The sequence below is a fragment of the Ranitomeya variabilis genome, chromosome 7 (genome assembly GCF_051348905.1).
Source record: "Ranitomeya variabilis isolate aRanVar5 chromosome 7, aRanVar5.hap1, whole genome shotgun sequence".
Classification (NCBI taxonomy): domain Eukaryota; kingdom Metazoa; phylum Chordata; class Amphibia; order Anura; family Dendrobatidae; genus Ranitomeya; species Ranitomeya variabilis.
In genome coordinates, this window is record NC_135238.1 from 207,834,965 (window position 1) to 207,858,521 (window position 23,557).

Consider the following 23,557-nt stretch of genomic DNA (forward strand, 5'->3'; position numbering starts at 1 on the left):
GCTGTGTTTTTTGGCCTCCATGCATAACGTCTTTTTGTATGACCAAACAACTCAATCTTGGTTTCTCAGTCCACAGGACCTTCTTCCAAAATGTAAATGGCTTGTCCAAACGTGCTTTTGCATACCTCAGCCGACTCTGTTTGTGGCGTGCTTGCAGAAACGGCTTCTTTCGCATCATTCTCCCATACAGCTTCTCCTTGTGCAAAGTGCGTTGTATAGTTGACCGATGCACAGTGACACCATCTGCAGCAAGTTGATGCTGCAGCTCTCTGGAGGCGGTCTGAGGATTGTCCTTGACTGATCTCACCATTCTTCTTCTCTGCCTTTCTGATATTTTTCTTGGTCTGCCACTTCTGGGCTTAACAAGAACTGTACCTGTGTTCTTCCAGTTCCTTACTATGTTCCTCACAGTGGAAACTGACAGGTTAAATCTCTGAGACAACTTATTGAATCCTTCCCCTGAACATCTATGTTGAATAATCTTTGTTTTCAGATCATTTGACAGTTGTTTTGAGCAGCCCATGATGCCACTCTTCATAGGAGATTCAAACAGGAGAACAACTTGCAAGTGGCCACTTTAAGTAGCTTTTCTCATGATTGCATACACCTGGCTATGAAGTTCAAAGCTCAATGAGGTTACAAAACCAATTTAGTGCTTCAGGAAGTCAGTAAAAAGTAGTTAGGAGTATTTAAAACAAGAAAATGATAAGGGTGCCCATACTTATGCACCTGTCAAATTTTGTTTAAATGCAGATTGCACATTTTCTGTTAGTACAATAAACCTCATTTCAATCAAGAAATATTACTGTGTCCAACAGTTATTAGATATATGAAACTGAAATAGCTGTTGCAAAAACCCAAATTGTTATAAAGAAAAAAGGTTAACGTTAATAGGGGTGCCCAAACTTTTTCATATGACTGTATATATATATACACAGTGGGGCAAAAAAGTATTTAGTCAGTCAGCAATAGTGCAAGTACCACCACTTAAAAAGATGAGAGGCGTCTGTAATTTACATCATAGGTAGACCTCAACTATGGGAGACAAATTGAGAAAAAAAAATCCAGAAAATCACATTGTCTGTTTTTTTATCATTTTATTTGCATTTTATGGTGGAAAATAACTATTTGGTCAGAAACAAAATTTCATCTCAATACTTTGTAATCTATCCTTTGTTGGCAATGACAGAGGTCAAACTTTTTCTGTAAGTCTTCACAAGGTTGCCACACACTGTTGTTGGTATTTTGGCCCATTCCTCCATGCAGATCTCCTCTAGAGCAGTGATGTTTTTGGCTTTTCGCTTGGCAACACAGACTTTCAACTCCCTCCAAAGGTTTTCTATAGGGTTGAGATCTGGAGACTGGCTAGGCCACTCCAGGACCTTGAAATGCTTCTTACGAAGCCACTCCTTCATTGCCCTGGCGGTGTGCTTTGCATCATTGTCATGTTGAAAGACCCAGCCACGTTTCAACTTCAATGCTCTTGCTGATGGAAGGAGGTTTGCACTCAAAATCTCACGATACATGGCCCCATTCATTCTTTCATGTACCCGGATCAGTCGTCCTGGCCCCTTTGCAGAGAAACAGCCCCAAAGCATGATGTTTCCACCACCATGCTTTACAGTAGGTATGGTGTTTGATGGATGCAACTCAGTATTCTTTTTCCTCCAAACACGACAAGTTGTGTTTCTACCAAACAGTTCCAGTTTGGTTTCATCAGACCATAGGACATTCTCCCAAAACTCCTCTGGATCATCCAAATGCTCTCTAGCAAACTTCAGACGGGCCCGGACATGTACTGGCTTAAGCAGTGGGACACGTCTGGCACTGCAGGATCTGAGTCCATGGTGGCGTAGTGTGTTACTTATGGTAGGCCTTGTTACATTGGTCCCAGCTCTCTGCAGTTCATTCACTAGGTCCCCCCGCGTGGTTCTGGGATTTTTGCTCACCGTTCTTGTGATAATTCTGACCCCACGGGGTGGGATTTTGCGTGGAGCTCCAGATCGAGGGAGATTATCAGTGGTCTTGAATGTCTTCCATTTTCTAATTATTGCTCCCACTGTTGATTTCTTCACTCCAAGCTGGTTGGCTATTGCAGATTCAGTCTTCCCAGCCTGGTGCAGGGCTACAATTTTGTTTCTGGTGTCCTTTGACAGCTCTTTGGTCTTCACCATAGTGGAGTTTGGAGTCAGACTGTTTGAGGGTGTGCACAGGTGTCTTTTTATACTGATAACAAGTTTAAACAGGTGCCATTACTACAGGTAATGAGTGGAGGAAAGAGGAGACTCTTAAAGAAGAAGTTACAGGTCTGTGAGAGCCAGAAATCTTGATTGTTTGTTTCTGGCCAAATACTTATTTTCCACCATAATATGCAAATAAAATGATAAAAAAACAGACAATGTGATTTTCTGGATTTTTTCTTCTCAGTTTGTCTCCCATAGTTGAGGTCTACCTATGATGTAAATTACAGACGCCTCTCATCTTTTTAAGTGGTGGAACTTGCACTATTGCTGACTGACTAAATACTTTTTTGCCCCACTGTATGTATATATATATATATATATATATATATATATATATATATATATATTTGTCTTTATACAGTATTTATTTTTTTTATATATATTATATTGGGACTAAAAAGATGAAAGTTAACAAAAAATATTTTGGTTATCAATCACATGTACACTCACCGGCCACTTTATTAGGTACACCATGCTAGTAACGGGTTGGACCCCTTTTTGCCTTCAGAACTGCCTCAATTCTTCGTGGCATAGATTCAACAAGGTGCTGGAAGCATTCCTCAGAGATTTTGGTCCATATTGACATGATGGCATCACACAGTTGCCGCAGATTTGTCGGCTGCACATCCCAAAGATGCTCCATACAAGGCAGGATGGATCCATGCTTTCATGTTGTTTACGCCAAATTCTGACCCTACCATCCGAATGTCGCAGCAGAAATCGAGACTCATCAGACCAAGCAACGTTTTTCCAATCTTCTACTGTCCAATTTCGATGAGCTTGTACAAATTGTAGCCTCAGTTTCCTGTTCTTAGCTGAAAGGAGTGGTACCCGGTGTGGTCTTCTGCTGCTGTAGCCCATCTGCCTCAAAGTTCGACGCACTGTGCGTTCAGAGATGCTCTTAGGCCTACCTTGGTTGTAACGGGTGGCGATTTGAGTCACTGTTGCCTTTCTATCAGCTCGAACCAGTCTGCCCATTCTCCTCTGACCTCTGGCATCAACAAGGCATTTCCGCCCACAGAACTGCCGCTCACTGGATTTTTTTTCTTTTTCGGACCATTCTCTGTAAACCCTAGAGATGGTTGTGCGTGAAAATCCCAGTAGATCAGCAGTTTCTGAAATACTCAGACCAGCCCTTCTGGCACCAACAACCATGCCACGTTCAAAGGCACTCAAATCACCTTTCTTCCCCATACTGATGCTCGGTTTGAACTGCAGGAGATTGTCTTGACCATGTCTACATGCCTAAATGCACTGAGTTGCCGCCATGTGATTGGCTGATTAGAAATTAAGTGTTAACAAGAAGTTGGACAGGTGTACCTAATAAAGTGGCCAGTGAGTGTATGTAGTTGTGTTTTGGACTTTAACCTTGCGCCGTTGGAAACGTACAGCATACAGGTGCTTCTCACAAAATTAGAATATCATCAAAAAGTTAATTTATTTCAGTTCTTCAATACAAAAAGTGAAACTCATATATTATATAGAGCCATTACAAACAGAGTGATCTATTTCACGTGTTTATTTCTGTTAATGTTGATGATTATGGCTTACAGGCAATGAAAACCCAAAAGTCATTATCTCAGTAAATTAGAATACTTTATAACACCAGCTTGAAAAATAATTTTTAAGTCCAGTAAATGCAGTCAATACTTACCTGGTCGGGCTCTTTTTGCATCAATTGCTGCATCAATGCAGTGTGGCATGGAGGTGATCAGCCTGTGGCACTGCTGAGGGGTTATGGAAGCCCGGGTTGCTTTGATAGCAGCCTTCAGCTCGTCTGCATTGTTGGGTCTGGTGTTTCTCATCTTCCTCTTGACAATAATCCATAGATTCTCTATGGGGTTAAAGTCAGGCGAGTTTGCTGCCAATCAAGCACAGTGATACTGTTGTTTTTAAACCAGGTATTGGTACTTTTGGCAGTGTGGACAGGAGCCAAGTCCTGCTGGAGAATGAAATTTCCATCTCCAAAAAGCTTGTCAGCAGTGAAAAGCATTAAGTGCTCTAACATTTCCTGATAAACGACTGCGCTGACTTTGGTCTTGATAAAACACAGTGGACCTACACCAGCAGATGGTGTAGTGGACCTACACCAGCAGAAACAATCACTGATTGTGGGAACTTCACACTAGACCTCAAGCACCTTGGATTGTGCGCCTCTCCACTCTTCCTCCAGACTCTGGGACCTTGGTTTCCAAATGAAATGCAAAATTTACTTTCATCTGAACACAACACCCCAAATTTTTGAATGGCCTTTTCTTAACAATCCTTTAAAGGCTGCGGTTATCCCGGTTGCTTGTGCATCTTGTTCTACTACACTTTTTCCTTCCACTCAACTGTCCATTAATATGCTTGGATACAGCACTCTGTGAACAGCCAACTTCTTTATCATTGACATTTTGTTGCTTACTCTCCTTGTGGAATGTGTCAGCACCTGTATATTGCTCAGGTGGCAGGAGAAGGTTGGGCGCCCGGCTGTCTCAGAGAATCTGAGACTATGTGGAGAAGACAGCAGTGGTTTTATTATTATTTATTACTTTTTTTTAAATATATTGAATAGTTTGGGCAGCACGGTGGCTCAATGGTTAGTATGGTGCCTCAGTGGTTAGCATGGTGCCTCAGTGGTTAGCACTGATGCTTTGCAGCGCTGGGGTTCTGGGTTCAAATCCCACCAAAGAAAAGATCTGCAAGGAGTTTGTATGTTTTCACCGTGTTTGTGTGGATTTCCTCCAGGTCCTCCAGTTTCCTCCCACGCTACAAATACATCATGATAGGGAAATTATATTGTGAGCCCCAACAGGGACAGTGATGATGTTTGTAAAGCGCTTGGAGTTAATGACATAAGTAAGTAAAATAAAAAAATAATAAAGATATTATTAAAGATTTCTATATGTAATGAAAAACCTTCTACAAAAATTGTTTTGGTATCCCCAAGAAGTTAAAAGTTAAGGCTGCTAAACAACCAAGTGCACAAAATTGCTGAAATGTGTCTCATGATGTAGGACAGAAAAATATTTAGAATTGAGAGTCCTCAGTGGTTGATACCTTTTAATGGCTAACTGAAAAGATGGTAACAAATTGCAAGCTACTGGCTAACACGGTACCAAGATATATTTCTTTCCTGTATTATGATGTAGGACAGAAACACTAGGGTGGAAAGGTTTCTCCATGTATTTATTACCTAAAAACTAGATGTGGCTAAAAGTGCAAAATATTACATTACAAAATGTAAATAGAGCATTATATCTCACAGCAGGGGACCCAATGAAAAGAAAGGAAACTTTCTGTTGGTTGAATGTATTTGGTACTGTGTTGCCACTGGAGAAGTCTTAAGGTAAAGATAAGTGAACAATAGATAGATATTAGTAATGAGCGAACATGGTTGGATAAGATATTACCCGCCATGCTCGTGTGCTAACCGAGTGTCATCGGCATGCTCGAAAACTATGTTCCAGTCCCCACGGCTCTGTTGACAGGACAGGACTTCCAACGTCATTCTAATTGACAGCCAGATTCCCTCTACTTAACTAGGGGTGATGACTGTCAATCAGAATGATGTCGGAAGTCACGTCCCTTTAGGTCAGCAGAATCAGCTGAATCCCCGGCAGGAGCGGTCTGTGACGGGGAAGAATGATGCCGTGCACAACAAGCAGGTAGGTTGGAATTGCCTGCCTGTTAGTTCTTAGGCACCTTTTTTGTTTGTCCATAAAGTCCTGGATATCCCCTGTAAGACCATTCAATTTGTAAATTTGCACAATGATGTAACACTGCTATATATACTTCCAGTATGTATTCACTCGCTGCTTGAAAAAGGTTCTTTGTAACCGAAACGTCGCCACGTCACATGGGCTAATAAAAGTCCACATTATCTTTTTGCTACAATCGGAGTGCTGCCTGCTTTTTATTTTCTTCTCTAAATAGATAGATGGGCTTGAGAAAGGTTCCCACTTGAAACCGAGTGTCACCATTATAGGTTATTAAATAGCACTTTTTTCACGTTTTCAGTTGGTGCACTGCCTGCATTTTTTGCACATCACCATTTTTAGATACCTTTGTACTAAAAAGAGTTTTGTAACTATCATGTTTTATATCCCAACTACTTGTATACCTCCAAAACAAGAACCACAGATAGTACTCGCTCTACCTTAACTGGTACAGTACACATCACCACTGCAGCCAATCACTGAGCTCACCGGCTTTACCAAGGTAGATAGCGTGACCAACTGAGCTCAGTGATTGGCTGCAGTGGTGATGCACACCGTTGAAGTAATTTCAACATTCAGGTAATAATTTCAACATTTGAAATTGTTAATCATATGCAAATGATGAAAAAAACGGAAACAACTTTTCAAAACTTTAAAACACGGATGCCACAGGATTCTGCAACAACATGCAATCCAACATGGGTTACATTTAGTGGAACCATCATTCATATTGCAAAATAACATGAAGAAGCCTTCGCGAGGGAACGTAAAAGTGTTCCAGGATCTGTTTGTCAATCAAACAACACCAGACTACATGGTGCTGGTGCTACTGTGAGCAGCCTGCATGGCCTAAAGGTTGTACCGTGGCCTACAGTGTCTCCAGACTTGTCTCCCATAAAGCACATCTGGGACAACATTGGCAGGCAATTTCACAGGGCGCTGCCAGCAGATGATCTTGATTTGCTTTCCCAAGTGCATTCAGCGTGGCAGAACATTCCTCAAACAACCATTAATTACCTTATTGATTGCAGTCAAGGCCCTTATTACATAGCCTTGAGTGCTTGAGTGATTGTTCTTCTGCAATATAAATAATAGTCCCACTAAATGCAGCTCAGACGGGATGGCATGTTGTTGCAGAATGCTGTTGCAATCATGCTGGAGAACTGTACCTTGAATTTGGAATAAATCACAAATTACATATTACTATTACAGTAATGTATAATAATAATTACACTGCCACAGATTTGATAGATTACTGCACATATATCTTGTTAACCTAGAAATATACAGATTGTTTGAGCTTTAAATCTTAATTATACATTGTGTTCTATGAGGGTTTTTCCTTCTTGAACCTCATGAAAAGTAAATCTATGTTCATTCTTGATCATTTTATTAGGTGACAAATACAGCCATCGAGCCGTCATTGCTGTTTTGAAAGCTTCTTGATGGGAACTGTTTCATGTGGTTAAATTTACCGCTTGTCTAAATCTGTTTGTCATAAAACAAAATAGTCTAAGAGGGCATAAACCGATACTGTCTGTAATTGTCCTGTCAAGATGTAATTCACATTAAGAATTCTAATAGCTGTGCAAACAGTTTTAAAAATGGAGATAAATAACAGCTTGTCTTCTACAGTAAGGATTCGGGTATACTTGTTTGTGTAATTGACCGAGTATATGATCTATGTAGGGATACGTGTATTGGCCAATTAATTTAATAAATGTATTACTTATTTTTTGGATCTGTCTGGTTTCACTCTTTTTCTACAAAATATTACATTTGCAGTTCAAACTAGTTCTGGCTTCCCTTGGGATAGGGTGGAGATCTAGGATAATGGAGACCCTAATGCTTGCTCAGTTCGTTCTCCTTTTTCCTCCCTCTTTTCTGCCTTCCCTGATTTCCTTTCTTCGTTACCTTCTTTCCCATATTTCCTTTCTTTCGTTCTCTTCCTTCCTTCCCCCTTACCCCTCTCCCTCTTTTCCCTCCCTTTCTTCCTTCCTTTCCCTCCCTCCCTTCCTTCTTTTCTCCCTCACTTTCTTCCCTATCTCCCTCCCTCTCTTTCCTTCCCCCCTTACCCCTTCTTTCCATCTGTCCCTTCCCCCTCTCTCCTTTTCTTTTCTTCCTTCTTCCCTTCCCGATCTTTCTCCCTCTTCCCTTACTCCCTCTCTCCAACCCTTCCTTCCCCCTCTCCCTCCCTTCCCCCTCTCCCTCCCTTTCTTCCTCCCTTCCTTATCTCCCTCCCTCTCCTGCCTTACTCCCTCTCTCCATCCCTCCCTTCCTCCCTATTTTTTCCTTATTTCGTTCCGTCCTCTTCCCATGTAGCAGATGGCTAATATTTCTTGCTTTGGTAGTCTACAGTTATAGAAATATTAATGCTCCCTTTCTTGGTAGTCTAAGATAATTAAGGAATCTATTGTAGATTTCCTAGTAGTCTAGAACAATGAAATTAAAGTTCCTTTTCTTGGTGATGTGGGGTGGAACCTTAGTAATGTTTTATTCCCTGGGATAAAGGAAGGCCATTGCAAACTTCATTTGGAGTCTAGCAACATGTTCACTTAACATTTTTTTCAAGCTGCAAAAATTCCGAGTTTTTCAAGCTCTAGACAGCTTCAGGAAATATTTTGTTTTCTTGGTATATTTTGTCTTTGAGGATTTTTAACATTTCCTGCAGTAGTTTTGCTAACATTTCTTATGTATTTCTGTAAAAAACTTTTCCCACTTTTTTTTAAACAACTTTTAAACATTTTGGGGGACAATTTTCTCATGTTATTTTAAATCCACTAAGCGTTGTATGCCTGGACAGTTTTCTGTAGTCTTTACATTGACTTCAATTGCAAAGTAAGTAGCGGAAAACTCCTGACGAACGGTCTGCAAATTAAGCAGATGATTAATGAGGTCGTCAACTACATTTTCATTGATGACTTATTCTCAGGATAGGTCATCAATAGTGATGAGCGAGTGTACTCGTTGCTCGGGTTTTCCCGAGCACGCTCGGGTGACCTCCGAGTATTTGTGACTGCTCAGAGATTTTGTTTTCATCGCCTCAGCTGAATGATTTACAGCTACTAGCCAGCTTGATTACATGTGGGGATTCCCTAGCAACCAGGCAGCCCCCACATGCACTGAGCCTGGCTAGTAGCTGTAAATCATTCAGCTGCCGCGATGAAAACTAAATCTCCGAGCAACGAGTACACTCGCTCATCACTAGTCATCAATGCCCAGTCGGCTGGGGTCCGACACCCGGCAGAAATACTTGAGGAGATGGCCGTCTTCTGATAGTAAATGCTGTAGGGTACTACACCGCCTCCTCCTATTGATTTGGATAGGAGGTGGATAATAATAATAATCTTTATTTTTATATAGCGCTAACATATTCCGCAGCGCTTTACAGGTTGCACACATTATCATCGCTGTCCCCGATGGGGCTCACACTCTAAATTCCCTATCAGTATGTCTTTGGAATGTGGGAGGAAACCGGAGAATCCGGAGGAAACCCACACAAACTCCTTGCAGATGTTGTCCAAGGTGGGATTAGAACCCAGGACTCCAGTGCTGCAAGGCTGCAGTGCTAACCACTGAGCCACCGTGCTGCCCAGGTGGATGTGTAGTACCCTGTGGCGGCCACTATCTGAAGGCGTCCAGACCCGTAGGTATTTCCTGCCACCATCACCAATAACAGCTGATCATGGGGGTGCCAGGTGTTGGACCCCAGCCGATCAGACATTAATGACCTATAGATAAGTCATCAGTGAAAAAGTGCACAACTTTTTTTAAAGCCTGAACAAATAAACAGCAATGTCATTATTAGAAATTAATAATCTGTTAAGCATTTTTGAGCAATTTGTTTTTATTTTTTGCCAGGCATTTTTCGAAGCAGACCCTTTCCAAAAATGTTAGTGCAATCATACCCTAAGACAGAAGATAAAGTTAACACCTGGTGATCCAGTGATTTACTCATCTCCTTAAGCTCATACCATGTGTTCAGTTGCATCCTGTCTTTGACAAGAAGCTGAAGTACAGGCTTTCCAGTACTGAAATTCACGCAAATTTATGTGCAGTGCATCAAATTTTGGGGTCAAATTTGGCAAAGTCAGCTAGTTTGAATTTCAAAAGATTCATCCAGCTCTAACTGAAATAAAATAAAATCTTGAGTTTGCCGTCCTATGATATCTGATAAAGGATTGGCCCTTTTCTAGTATTTGCAAAGAAAATTTCCGGTTTTGTTTGCATTTTTTTTTTTACAAACGCGTTTACTCATTTACTGTGAAAATGACCTTGAAGCATTAATGAGTACAGATAACGAGGGCTACCGTTGGGTTAGCTTGACATTTTTGTAAGTGATAATAATGGTGCACAAGATTAGCTTTGGATCGCAAAATGAATATTTACACATTTATGCCTAGGATCTTGGTTTGACATCTCTAATTGTGAAAAAGTATTTGTGGACTGTGGACAGAATAAGTGTAGAATGTGTTAATCATAACATGAGTTACGAGGGGATATCTGATGCATGTAAAAATGAAAGAATTCCACAGAGGAGACTTACTGATACTAATGATCCAATATAATGATCTGTAGGAGATGTGTCCTAGTTTTTCACATATAATCTTTTGTGGAGTTTATGTATTCTTTTTATTCAATTTCATGTTTTTTTCAATAGCTAATGCCCCCTGCTCAGCTGTCTCTGTCATGGTTGATTGATTTCCTAATTTATCTTTAATACAGAGCCATATTCTATGCAAAGACATAGAATTACATAGTTCCATAGATACATAGGTTGAGAAAAGACCCAGATCCATCAAATCCAACCTTTTCCTTCAGTTTTACATTCTCTATCACTTGATTTTTTATAACCCACATTTGTTGTGAGAAAAGCATCTGATGCCTGTTTTTAACCCCAATTTCCGTTTTTACGTTTTTGTTTTTTCCTCACCTTCTTCCCACAGCCTTTTATTTTTCTGTGCGGACAGACATATGAGGTTGTACTTTCGATCAACGCCATTTATTTTACCACATAGTGTACTGCCTTGATATACAGATACTTCTATGATATTATACTATCAAGCTCCGCTTTTATTATCCTATGAAGTTTTGTGTCATTAGTAAAGACTAACACTGTACTCGCAATCCGATCCACAAGATCATTAATTAAGAGCTTAATAAGAATTGGTCTTAGCACAAATCCTTGTGGTCTCTACTGCTCCCAGTACAGATCCTTGTGGTCCCCACTGCTCCCAGTACAGATCCTTGTGATCCCCACTGCTGCCAGTACAGATCCTTGTGGTCCCCACTGCTCCCAGTACAGATCCTTGGGGTCCCCACTGCTCCCAGTACAGATCCTTGTGGTCCCCACTGCACCCAGTACAGATCCTTTTGGTCCCCACTGCTCCCAGTACAGATCCTTCTGCTCCCAGTACAGATCCTTGTGGTCCCCACTGCTCCCAGTACAGATCCTTGTGGTCCCCACTGCTCCCAGCACAGATCCTTCTGCTCCCAGTACAGATCATTGTCCCCACTGCTCCCAGTACAGACCCTTGTGGTCCCCATAGCTCCCAGTACAGATCCTTGTTGTCCCCACTGCTCCCAGTACAGACCCTTGTGGTCCCCATAGCTCCCAGTACAGATCCTTGTTGTCCCCACTGCTCCCAGTACGGATCCTTGTGGTCCCCACTGCTCCCAGTACAGATCCTTGTGGTCCCCACTGCTTCCAGTACAGGTCCTTGTTGTCCCCACTGCTCCCAGTGCAGATCCTTGTGGTCCCACTGCTCCCAGTGCAGATCCTTGTGGACCCCATTGTTCCCAGTACAGATCCTAGTTGTCCCCACTGCTCCCAGTGCAGATCCATGTGGTCCCCACTGCTCCCAGTACAGATCCTTGTCCCCACTGCTCCCAGTGCAGATCCTTGTGGTTCCCACTGCTCCTAGTGCAGATCCTTGTGGTCCACACTGCTTCCAGTACAGATCATTGTGGTCCCACTGCTCCCAGTGCAGATCCTTGTGGACCCCATTGTTCCCAGTACAGATCCTAGTTGTCCCCACTGCTCCCAGTGCAGATCCATGTGGTCCCCACTGCTCCCGGTACAGATCCTTGTTGTCCCCACTGCTCCCAGTGCAGATCCTTGTGGTCCCACTGCTCCCAGTGCAGATCCTTGTGGACCCCATTGTTCCCAGTACAGATCCTAGTTGTCCCCACTGCTCCCAGTGCAGATCCATGTGGTCCCCACTGCTTCCAGTACAGATCATTGTGGTCCCCACTGCTCCCAGTACAGAGCCTTGTGGTCCCCACTGGTCCCAGTGCAGATCCTTGTGGACCCCATTGTTCCCAGTACAGATCCTAGTTGTCCCCACTGCTCTCAGTACAGATCCTTGTGGTCCACACTGCTTCCAGTACAGATCATTGTGGTCCCCACTGCTCCCAGTACAGAGCCTTGTGGTCCCCACTGGTCCCAGTACAGATCCTTGTGATCGCCACTGACTTTGCTGACTTTATCTTATTTAGAGAATGTACAATATACAATGACTCTTTGTTTCCTTTCCTTTTAACTAGATTTTTAATCATGTGTATATAATATCCCCCAGTCTATGATTCTAAAGTTTCAGTATAAGGCTGTTATGTGATGCAGTATCAAATACCTTTGCAAAGTCCAGATAAATCACATCAGCCGCATTATCCATATACAAATTTGCACTTAGAAACCCAACATGTTGGTTAGACATAACATATCATTCATGAACCCATGCTGGTTATTATTATATTGTTTTCTGCAGTATATTTTTGCAGGTCATCTTTTATAATGCCCTCAATTTTTTTTAAAAACCTCTTATGTCCAATTTACTGGATGGTAGATGCCTTAATCCACCTTCTTACCCTTTGTAAATATCATCACCATATCAGCCATCCTTCAATCCTATGGCACCGACCCTCTTACAAAAAAAAGTCTAAGAAGATGGGGTACAGAGGTGTTTCAATTACTGAACTCAACTCCCTTAATATCTGTGGATGAATTCCATCTAACATGGGGGTTTGTCAATACTTAAATTGTTCGGATGTAGGTGTAGTTTGTCTTGTGTCAAGTTTGTTATATTGGGTGTCAACCTTCATTAATGCTTTGCTGAATAATACCTGGAACGGGCATTTGATTGGTGAGCACAGATTAAAAATACAAATAGATGTTAAGCTACTCTGATATCTTCTAAATACACTATACAGGGAGAAGAAGAGATCCTGTTTCCAGATCTTTATGTGGTACACACATCAGTACTAGCAATCGGAACATGGAGGTTATTATACAGAAGTACTGAGCAGTGTAGCTGTGAATCCAGTAAGATGAAACCGTTACTTGAAAGAATCAGAAGGAATAAGTGAAGAAAGGCATTTTTTTCTTATATTTTAAAGTTCCTTATATTGGTCTGCTTTATTGATCTATGCAACATTTGTGGTAATGACATTGACCATTTATGCTTGGATATGTGTATATGTATATTTATAATTCCTTAGTATTAGCTTAAAGAAATTAACCACAAATTTGACATTGACCCTAATACTCTTTAATTCTGTAATTGCAACATAAGAAAATGTGCGTGAATCATTATCTCGGCCATAAACTGTGAAGTTATTCAGAAATCTATAATTAGTAGATTAAAGAATGACAAGTTTATTATGCTTTATATGTGACTTACATTTTCTTTAAACACACGTAGCGCTGTACAAGGGTTGCCAAATATTGCAGAGCAGCTTGGCTTCTGTATAAACACAAAATCTGTTTATTTAGTAATATTGGTTTGGAGTAAGAGGTAGGAAGTAATAGCCACCGAATTATAGCACTAACAGTCAAATGGAACAGCTTGTTCTAAAAAGAAATTACTCATATTGCCAAAATTAGGGCAATCAGCATACAAGAACATCATCTCTGCAGGGGATGTTGTTCAATACACTTTCCATGCTGCAGCGGCAGAACAGACCTGGAATGCAAAGTATTGTTGTATAACCCTAAGCAGGAAGGCATTGATCATGAAATTGATAAAAGTGGCAATATAACCTCCATTTCCTATACACCTCGCGTAGAATTTGCAATGTTAGAACTCAACTAACCGTAAACGATTGTCCTCAGATTACTTTTTTCTTCAATTTTCAAAAGTTTCTCATCAAGGGAAAATGTCCTTAAGTAAGGAAAACAATTTTGGTGAGAGGTTTCCTCTAAAAACAGTACCCCCAGAGATAAAGTGTTTGATTAAGTTTCCGTGTGATAGTGAACTTTTGGGGACATTTTCCCCCATTTTCCCCATATATGAACTCTTCCGTGATCCAAGCTCTATAGAGGACTCAATAAGTAGATGTAGATTTCTTTTGCCTTTGAATCTAAGGCGTAACAAGCTTGGCATGTCAGATTGAAGAGACTTAAATGCCGTGCATGCTCCTCTGGGAAATTAAATATGCAAATTGTATCTTCAGAGAAGAAGATGACTTGAACTCTAGCTCCACTTATTAGAGGTACCAAACTTAAAAATCACTATCAACCCTTTAACGATCCTTGCCATATGACTTAGGATAAAAGCCGAATCAGAATCTCAATATGCAGACACAGTGTTTCGGGGTGTTTGCTCCTCATCAGTGCAAAGTATGAGTTCTGATTTGGCTAGGTGAGATTCTGGGATCTAAGGAGTAACATTTCTGCTTGTGGAGAGTGACAAGCCAGGTCTGGTATGTCAGAGTGAAGAGACTTAGCCTTTGTCACGGCTTCCATTCTCCTCCGGAGAGTACTTTCATTTTTTTACTCATTAGTAGATAAACTGCTTTTTTGTCAATGACCCTACAGTCATATCTTGAAGTTGGGACCACTTTCCGCTTCCCATAATCTATGTTCTTATACATATTCATTAATAGTACCGATGGACACTGGAGTACATCGTTCTGAGAACATCAGAAACGTATTTAATAAATATTATATGTCTTGATCTTCACCACAGTTGCTTGGGTTTAGTAACTGGCTGTAGAATCGATGTCTTTTCAATGGTTATTACATGACGTTGTACTAAATGTTTGTACTTTTCTGCATTTATGATGCCTTCAGTCAAAATAAATCAACATCTCAAAATTTGAACAACCCCCCAAGCTTGCCCAGTTCTCGACTGAAGGTGGTAGAAATGATTCCTAGAGTCTTTCATTGCCTCGATGGTAGATACTGTCTTCTTTTTCTAACTAAGAACTAAACTCAGATTCTTTGATGGCAGAGTTTTTAGTTTTGCAAACCTGTCCTCTAGAAACCCCAAGAGGCTGTGTCTAGGGAGAATTTCCCATAAAGAAAACATGTGCTAATCAGTTTTTTGCTTAAAGAGTAGCCATTGTTCTATCTCTTTTATATAAATCAATAGTACATAAGAAAATAAAGAAAAATCTATTATATCTCATCATAAACATCTGCACCTTTATTTGCCAGAACCGATAGCTCATTTTCAAAATACTTCTTAAATCTGATATATATATATATATATATATATATATATATATATATATATATATATATATATATCCATGATTAAAAGTTGGAGAATCGCTAGAAATGCACAGGTTGTACCTCATTTTATGATGTTACTGTGTTGCAGCATATTTTTAGTCAATGTTCAATAAAGAATATTTCTTGTTCTACCCATGTGGCTGGACTATAGATGAATTGTAAATATATATCAAAATAATATATTTTATATCTGAATCTTATCAGTAGCAAATGCCATCTCCTATCTCGGTAAAAAAATAAAAATCTGTCTTCACTGAATGCCGATTTTAAGCATGAATTGAGAATTTTGAAAATAAACGATGTGTCATTGGTCGAGAAAAATGCAGATTTCGCTGATGAGATATATTACAAAGTTTCTTAGTTTCAAAATTACTATTGATTTGATTAAATAAAAATTAAAATGATAGTTACTCTTTAAAGTAATCAAATCACAAGAATGTGCTTAACTGGAAATCACTATTCAGTATCGTACTTATTTGAAACTTATGAGTTTTTTTCTCTTATCTCGCTCTCTAAAGTCGACCAATGAAAAAAGCACAGACAATGGACTTTCCTCCCCATGCCTATGCTGCTATTGCAATAGTTAACATCCGTGTGTCCTTACGGTGATGCGGAATGAAGTGTGGCACGCCTAAAATTTTAAGGGTCCCACCTCTTCAAATATATTCAACAAGGAATCCAGAACTCAAGTTGAAAATAATGTAATTTATTCAATCAAAGATTTGTGTGCAGATGAATGACGTTTTGGTCTCACTGACCTTCATTATATATATATATACACATGTGGTCTAAAAGGACAGTCATAAATAGTATAGGGTATGGCAGAAAAGGACTGGAAACAACGTTTGCCACCTGGAGAAACATTGGCATGTTTCGCGAGGCGACGGCACATGTTTCGCGAGGAGACAAACATCGCGTCCACTCCTCTACTGTCTTGGCCTATAATACGTTGGATTTTGTCCTTTTAGACCACATGTGTGTATCTGCTGAAGGTCGGTGAGAACAAAACGTCATTCATCTTAAAATAATGTTATTCATTATTTGTGTATTACATTGGTGTTACTGGTGTTTTTGTTTTCTTGTAGTTGCTGCTAATTTGCAAAAGATGATAGACGATCCAGCATCATATAAAGCGTTAACATTTAAGTTGGTAAGTGTTTTATTAAAACTCCAAACACTGATATTGTACACAAGACGATAAAGCTTAAAAGCAAAATGAAGGCCCCAATGCATCATTTGCGGGGGCTTTTTTAAGTCCCTTTTTTCCTTTTTTATCTGGTGTTATTAGTTGCTGTATTTCCATATGAGCAACGCATGCGATTCATAAATTTTGCGCAAAGTGAAAAATAGCTTTTTCCTCTCTTGTGTTTTTGCAGCTTTCGGTGCTAACGGTCACACATTTGCCAAAATACTCAAAAATACACCAAGCAGAGGAGTGGATTGGCATTAAGCCAAATTTTGCGACTTTTTAAAAAATTGCAATTGATGAATCAGGCTAATACATCTGTAATTACTTAACTCCGTCCTGAAAGCGGAAAACATAAAAAAGGCGAATAGCTAAAAAATAGATTAAAAAAAAAGCACAAAGAGAATAATAAACTGGGTGCACACAAAAAAAGGCGCAAAACACACAAAACTAGACAAAAAAAGGTGCAAAGGCAATGATGAATCAGAGACATTAAAAAATGTGGATTATAACTTTTTTTTTTTATTACCTGAGCATTGTTCATTCAAAAGTAAAGTGTTTAAAAATTAAACAGTAAAAACCTTAGTTCTAATCCCCCATAAGGGCACCTGCCGAGAATTCCAGGACCTGGACCAATGAGAATCACTCAATGGTTAGGACCTTTCTTGGTCCTTATAAGACACCCCTTTTAAAGGGAACTTTTCACTATAATTGTTTCTTTTCTTGTTTGTGCATTGGTTTAATATCTCATCACTGCAACGACCTGATAGTTGTCACTAATTGGCCATCAGGTCGAATAATGAAGTGACCCACACTCTCTGAATCCCTATCAGGGACCCAGAGCTCCAGCCTGGGCTTGTTATGCAATTCCCTTTGGTTTGGCTAAATTTTGGAGAAGGATCATTTGAGGAAAAGAAGTCCCCAACTATGCTGCTTAGCATCTGGCAAGCTATTCTCAGCCACCTGGTTGCCTGGTGGGTGCAGCTGTGCCTTCTATTCTACCATTTATCTGAAACCTTTACAAACCTCCAGTCGTTAGTGTGTCCTTGTTTCATCACACGGGTTTACAGACATGTAATATGTGACTGTAATTATAAAACTGATACCGCGCAATGATAAAAGTTCGGTCCGTGCATCTGACAATACTTCACATCGCGAGACATAAACAGTCCGCTTATTGTGCATTCCGCCTCATTCCACACAACACTTGATCTCACCGCTCCACAGATATGGATTGAGGACACGCATTCGTCTGATCACTGGTAATGGAAGTGTGACAACAGCACAAGTGCAATTAAACCTCAGCACCGTATAATAAATTCCCTGTGCCTGAGGCATCTGTGACTTACAGAGGTCAATGATTTCAATCGTAAATCCTCCAAAATGCTTATGTATTTGATTAACTCCTGCTGCTTTTATTATAGCCAACAATGAGGTGGAAGCCGGAGATAAGGGTGTCTGGGTGTAATATTTAATAACCTTTTTTGTTAGTTTTTCCAAGTAAACTCACTGCTTAATTAATGCATATAACTGTGCGCTAGACTAATGAGGTGTGAACAGGTGAGGTCTAGTGTTCTAGCATCATTTGGATGCATTGCTATGTAAAGGATCAAATATAGGAGCTGGGGAGACGCTCAAGAGTAGAGTTGAGCAAATTTTTCAAAATTTGGCTCCGATTATGATTGGCGGCAAATATTGTCTTTGCAATATTTGCCGAGCACAGTTGAACGTCATTGGAGTAGAAATGAACGAATGTGTTCGGAATCGATCATCAAACAAAAATTCAACACGATTAAGGTACCAATATGGCAAATTCAGATTTAGCGACCAATTCCAAACATATTCGCTCAACTCTACTCAAGAGTATCCATAAACCGCTATGCTTGAATAGGTTGATATTCTATGGTGGGGCTTTAAAAGAATCTGTCACCAGCTTTATGCTGCATCATCTGAAAGATACATAAAGTAGAGTTCGACACCCTGATACCAAAGATGTGTCACTTATTGGTCTTCTTGCTGTAGTTTTGATAAAATTACTGTTTTATCTGCTGCAACTCTGCTAGTGCTCTCAGTGCATCTACTGCTATGTCGTCCTTGATATTCATGAATTCTGGCTATCCCTGACCCAACCATAAAATGACATCTTTTTACCCATGCAATGGGCAGGTAGAAAGTTGTCTATCATTGTTATAGGGGGAATAGACAAGATAATAACTGAGAGGACTAGCATAGCTTCAGCAGTGATTTTTTTTTTTTTAACTGGAGCAAGAAGCCTAGTAAGTGACAAATAGCTGAAATCAGGGTCTCTGTCCCTATTTTATGTTGCATTTGCAACAATTTGGTGTCTGAACTCTCATGGTATTTTGTAATGAGTATAAAAGTTTCCCGATCTATGTGGGTTCTGGTGGTGCGATATCCACTGATCAGCAAGTTATGACTTATCCTGCTGATAGATGATTACTTTTTTCACTGGACAGCCATTGTCCAAGACTTTAACATTGATAGCTTTTCCTTAGGATAGGTCATCAATGTCTGTTCGTTGGGGTTGTGACATCTAGCACCCCCGCCGATCAGCTGTTCCCAGTTCCGGCAAAAGCCGGAACTGCTTAGTTGTGAAGCTGCACAGCACATCTCCATCGACGGAATAGTGGGCACTGGTGGGTGCTGCCCATCTGTCCCACTATTGATTTGAATAGGGGCAGACATGCAATATCCATCCACAGCCACCATACAGTTGACGGAGCTGTACTGTGCAGCTCCAAAACAAAGCTGTTATGGCCGCCACCAACATCGGAAACAGCCGGGTGTTGCACCCCCACCGATCACACATTCATGACCTATCCTAAGGATAGTCCGTCAATGATAAAGTCCAAGACAACCCCATTAATGTAAGATAATATAAAGAGAAGATAAAAATATTTGATATACTGTATGCCCACATACTAGCTTCCCCAAGATGCATATTTTTTGTGTTTCTTTGCTCTTGCATTGCTATAACAGCAAATATGCACCTGCACATTCAGCTGTGACATGCCTTACTCCAGAAATCTTACTCCAGTCACTGACTAGAGTAACGTTTGTGTCAAGGTCCATGGAGGTGCACCCCACTTATCAGATGCGGATGATTCATTAAGAGACTTCAGAAGTTTATAACTCCAACAATCCCTTCACTAAGGCATCAATAGCATCGGTCTTGGTGAATCGGTGCCCAGATCTACTGTTTCTAGGTATCCATGACAGCTACAACCATATTGGTTGATAAATTCAATAACTTCCCCTATGCTCTAGCTTTTATGAATCAACCAAATACATACTCTGTAGCTGACTTTATTTGTAATCTGATATAATAATCAGTTTCTTTTGAATTTTCCTGATTTATCTTCTTTTTTTTTTTTTCATAGTTGTCCGGTTGTGATGGGACAGAAATTCCTGATGAAGTCAAATTGATTGGTTTCGCTCAGTTGAGCATCACTTGATTACCTGCACTGTGGTCCCTGATGGTGTCCCATCATTTTTTGGCTATCTTAGAGGAGCGAGTGGAAAAAAGGGATACAAAAAAGTAACATGCAAGATATACTCCGAATCTAAAAATTCACAAAGTTCACAAGATGAAATCACGACTGTAATAATTACTGCTGCTATCCAAAAAAAGAGATTAACCAGTGTCACCTAGCAATCAAATTTACCGTCTCCCTGTACAAAGCAAGAAAAGAAGAAAAAAGATGCACTAGATAACGGCTGTATTTATTGGTTACTTCTGACATGTAATTTTCTATAGGGTGTCTGTGTCTCCTATCACTGTAAATCCTCCGAGATTTTAATTGTATTGTTTATTAAGAAGACTGCCTATTTTCTGTATTATTTTAAAAACTATATTCGAAAAACTAAAAAAAAAAAAAGATTTATTAGCCAAACTTGAATCTTAGATGTATAAAGGACTATGAAGTTTATTTTCCTATATTTATGAATTGAACATCGTGTAGTTAAAGGGAATCTGTTGGGAGGATTTCACCTCCAAAACTATTTATATGCTCATATAGCTTTTTCAATGACAAGTCCAGCAATACATTTACGTGCCCAATCCATTCCTCCGTTAATGAGAAATCAGCGGTTGAATTGATATGCAAATGAGGCTGAAGCACTATTTGTAGGTTTGAAACCTCTGTCACTCCAGCTCTACACCGCACCCAGCAATGACTTCAGTCACTTTCCTGACAATCTCTATGCCGTGTAACTTCAGGAAAATGAGTCATCAATCAATAGAGCTGGAGTGACGGAGGCTTCAGATCTACACATAGTCCTTCAGCTTCATTTCCATATAATTTCAAACTTTGATTTCTCTGTAACAGAGGAGTAGACCGGCCATGTAATGGTATTGACAGACTTTTCTTTGAAAGAACTACATGCACAAATAAATAGTTTGAGGGGGGTTTGAAATCCTGACAAATTCCCTTTAAGCTGTGTGCCTATTATTGCAGCTAAGCCAGCATAAAATCCTTATGTATGGGGTATAGTCAAAAGGGTTCTGCGGGAGGAATAGAAAAACATGGCTGCTACAAAAACCGCGCCACAGTTGTTCAAAGGTTGTGTGTAGTATTGCAACACAGCACACATTTACGTCAATGTAGGTAAGATGCAATTCCAGACAACTCATGGACAGACTTGTGCAACCTCTTTAAGCTTCTAATCGTGCAGCAACTTGAGGTGTTGGCAGTTCCAGTGCAAGTCATGGATCAGACATCAGCCTCAGTGGCTCATTGTTTGGCTAAGCTGACTATAAGATATTCTGATATTGTATCCTGTCACTTATCCAAGATGTAGGCCTCACTTGGCATAGCTGCGTGCTTGGAGACTATATGGCTGAGTTCCTACCACTATGTAGTGCTGCCATATTGTGCCTCCATACACCATCGTAATACAAAGGTATTGTCCCATAGAGGTAACGATCTTACGGAGAAGACCCCTGATGAACCATGCTGTCTTTTCCTTCCGGCCAGCTTCATAAGAATTCAATAGCGATAAACAATATGCCCCAATATGAGATTGGAGGGATAGGGAGGAACAGTAGAGCCCACCTTAGGGCCATCTATTAGCCACATTATGACTATGCACTCGTACTAAGATGGACAGTAGTGTGTTGCAAAGCAGATGTGCAAACATGTCTTACAGTTTTACTAGCGATAAAATCAGGTTTCATGGATGGTACTGTTATGTATATGACACTGTGTGCAGATTTTTTAGATGATTATGGCGATCTAAAAACATTAAGGGCTTTAAGTGGATTTCCCGCCAATCATTATTATTTTCAAATGAATTAAAGGAGTTGTCTGCTACTAGGACAACCCCTTCTCATTCCCCATGTTTGGCCCCTTTAAAATAGAAAAGCTTATACTCACGTCCGATGCTGGCGCTGTTCTAGTGGTGTCCGCACTTGCATTCCCGGGGCTCAGGTAGGTTGTTACGTCACATGAGCCCTACGCCCAATCAGCGCTGGCGTCACTGTCCCCGCCTTCGGTCGTATAAGTAATCAAGAGGAAGTGAGCTTCCTGCCACAGCCCTGACTTCCTCTTAATTACTTAGACATCTAAAGGAGGGGACAAGGACGCCACCAACTGATTGGGCGCTGGGCCCATGTGATGTAACAACCTCGCGTGAGCCCTGGCAATGCGAGTGCCGATCCCGCTGAAACGGCATCGGAGGTGAGTTTTTATTTTAACAGAGGCAAACATTCAGATTGAGAAGGGATTGCCCCAGTAGTGGACAAACCATTTAAAAAAAGAATAGAATCAATGCTCACCTCTATCTGTTCCTAGTTGACATTTCCTGGGTTCCCGCTGGTCTCTACTTCCTGGTAAAGCGGCATTTCCTGTGTTTTGAGAAGGACCAGGAAGGACTGACCAACATGGACCCAGAAAATGATGGAACAGGAGCAGCATTGGATCTTTTTTATTTCCACTTGGAACCTTTCTTGTAAGAAAGATATATTAGGCAGATAACCCCTTTAACTTTTTAAAGTTCTCTGCCAGAGAAAACTTTCTATTAATATGCTTTTTAATGAGAATGCATAATGTTGACAAATCTTGCTGATGCTGGATCAAAGAAATGTTACTGAATTTTGTTTCTACCCTCTGTCGCAAACCAGTAATTTGCAAAAATTATTAAAATCATCATTATTTAGTATTGGACATTTCAAAAGTTGAAAATAATATATGATATAGAAATACCTAATAATCATGCATGCGCTGTAAATTAGGAGTGGCCCGAGAGTCTTAACATTGGACTACAGCTCATCTGGTGGTGTAATGCATAGTACCAGTTGGCCACTTATGTATAAGCCCTTGTATACAAAGTCGTGCTAAGCATGTGATGCATAGGGTGCCTTATCTCTTAGCACTGCCTGGTAAATAGGAGTTGGCGTGTCTGCGAGGGCACATTGCACATGGTAGGTGCCTTGTAGACATTGTAGCCTAAGAATGTGCCCAGAGCTGCCTTCATTCAGTCTTACTGGATCCCTTATTGCAAATATTAGAGATTTTCCAAGTGAACACTCAGGAACTCCCATTAAGGTTATTGATAGGTGTAGATAATGACCGAGATTATGGGATCGTCCACCTTGATTATTAACAGCCATAATTATCACCCTGGTAGTTGGGTTTATTTCTATATGTGTACAAGCATTGGTGGAGTGTGGCTTCTCATGGGATGGCAGGAATGCTGCTCTAATAATTAAAAGGTCTAGGATCAGAAAAAAGAATATTGGGGCTGTTAGATCAAAGTATTTATGCCATAAAACTGGAGAAAAGCACTTTCTAAAGTTGCAAAAAATGTTGTAACTTTTACCGCCAGTCCTGTCTAGCTTCGGCAAAGAGGACAAAGTATGGGTGTGACGGTAGCATGGCAACAGCTGCCCATC

General features: G+C 40.4%; 1 protein-coding gene across 2 annotated transcripts in view; it reads left to right on the top strand.

The window, feature by feature from the left end:
- The window catches only part of STK39 (serine/threonine kinase 39), a 310,745-nt gene extending 287,921 nt beyond the window's left edge, over positions 1-22,824 (top strand). For both annotated transcript variants that reach the window (XM_077272787.1, XM_077272789.1), the window contains 2 exons: positions 16,544-16,608; positions 20,046-22,824. In XM_077272787.1, coding sequence (XP_077128902.1) covers positions 16,544-16,608; positions 20,046-20,120 — 140 coding nt within the window. In that variant the 3' untranslated portion in view covers positions 20,121-22,824. The remainder of the gene's footprint in view (positions 1-16,543; positions 16,609-20,045) is intronic.
- Positions 22,825-23,557: the final 733 nt, after the last annotated feature.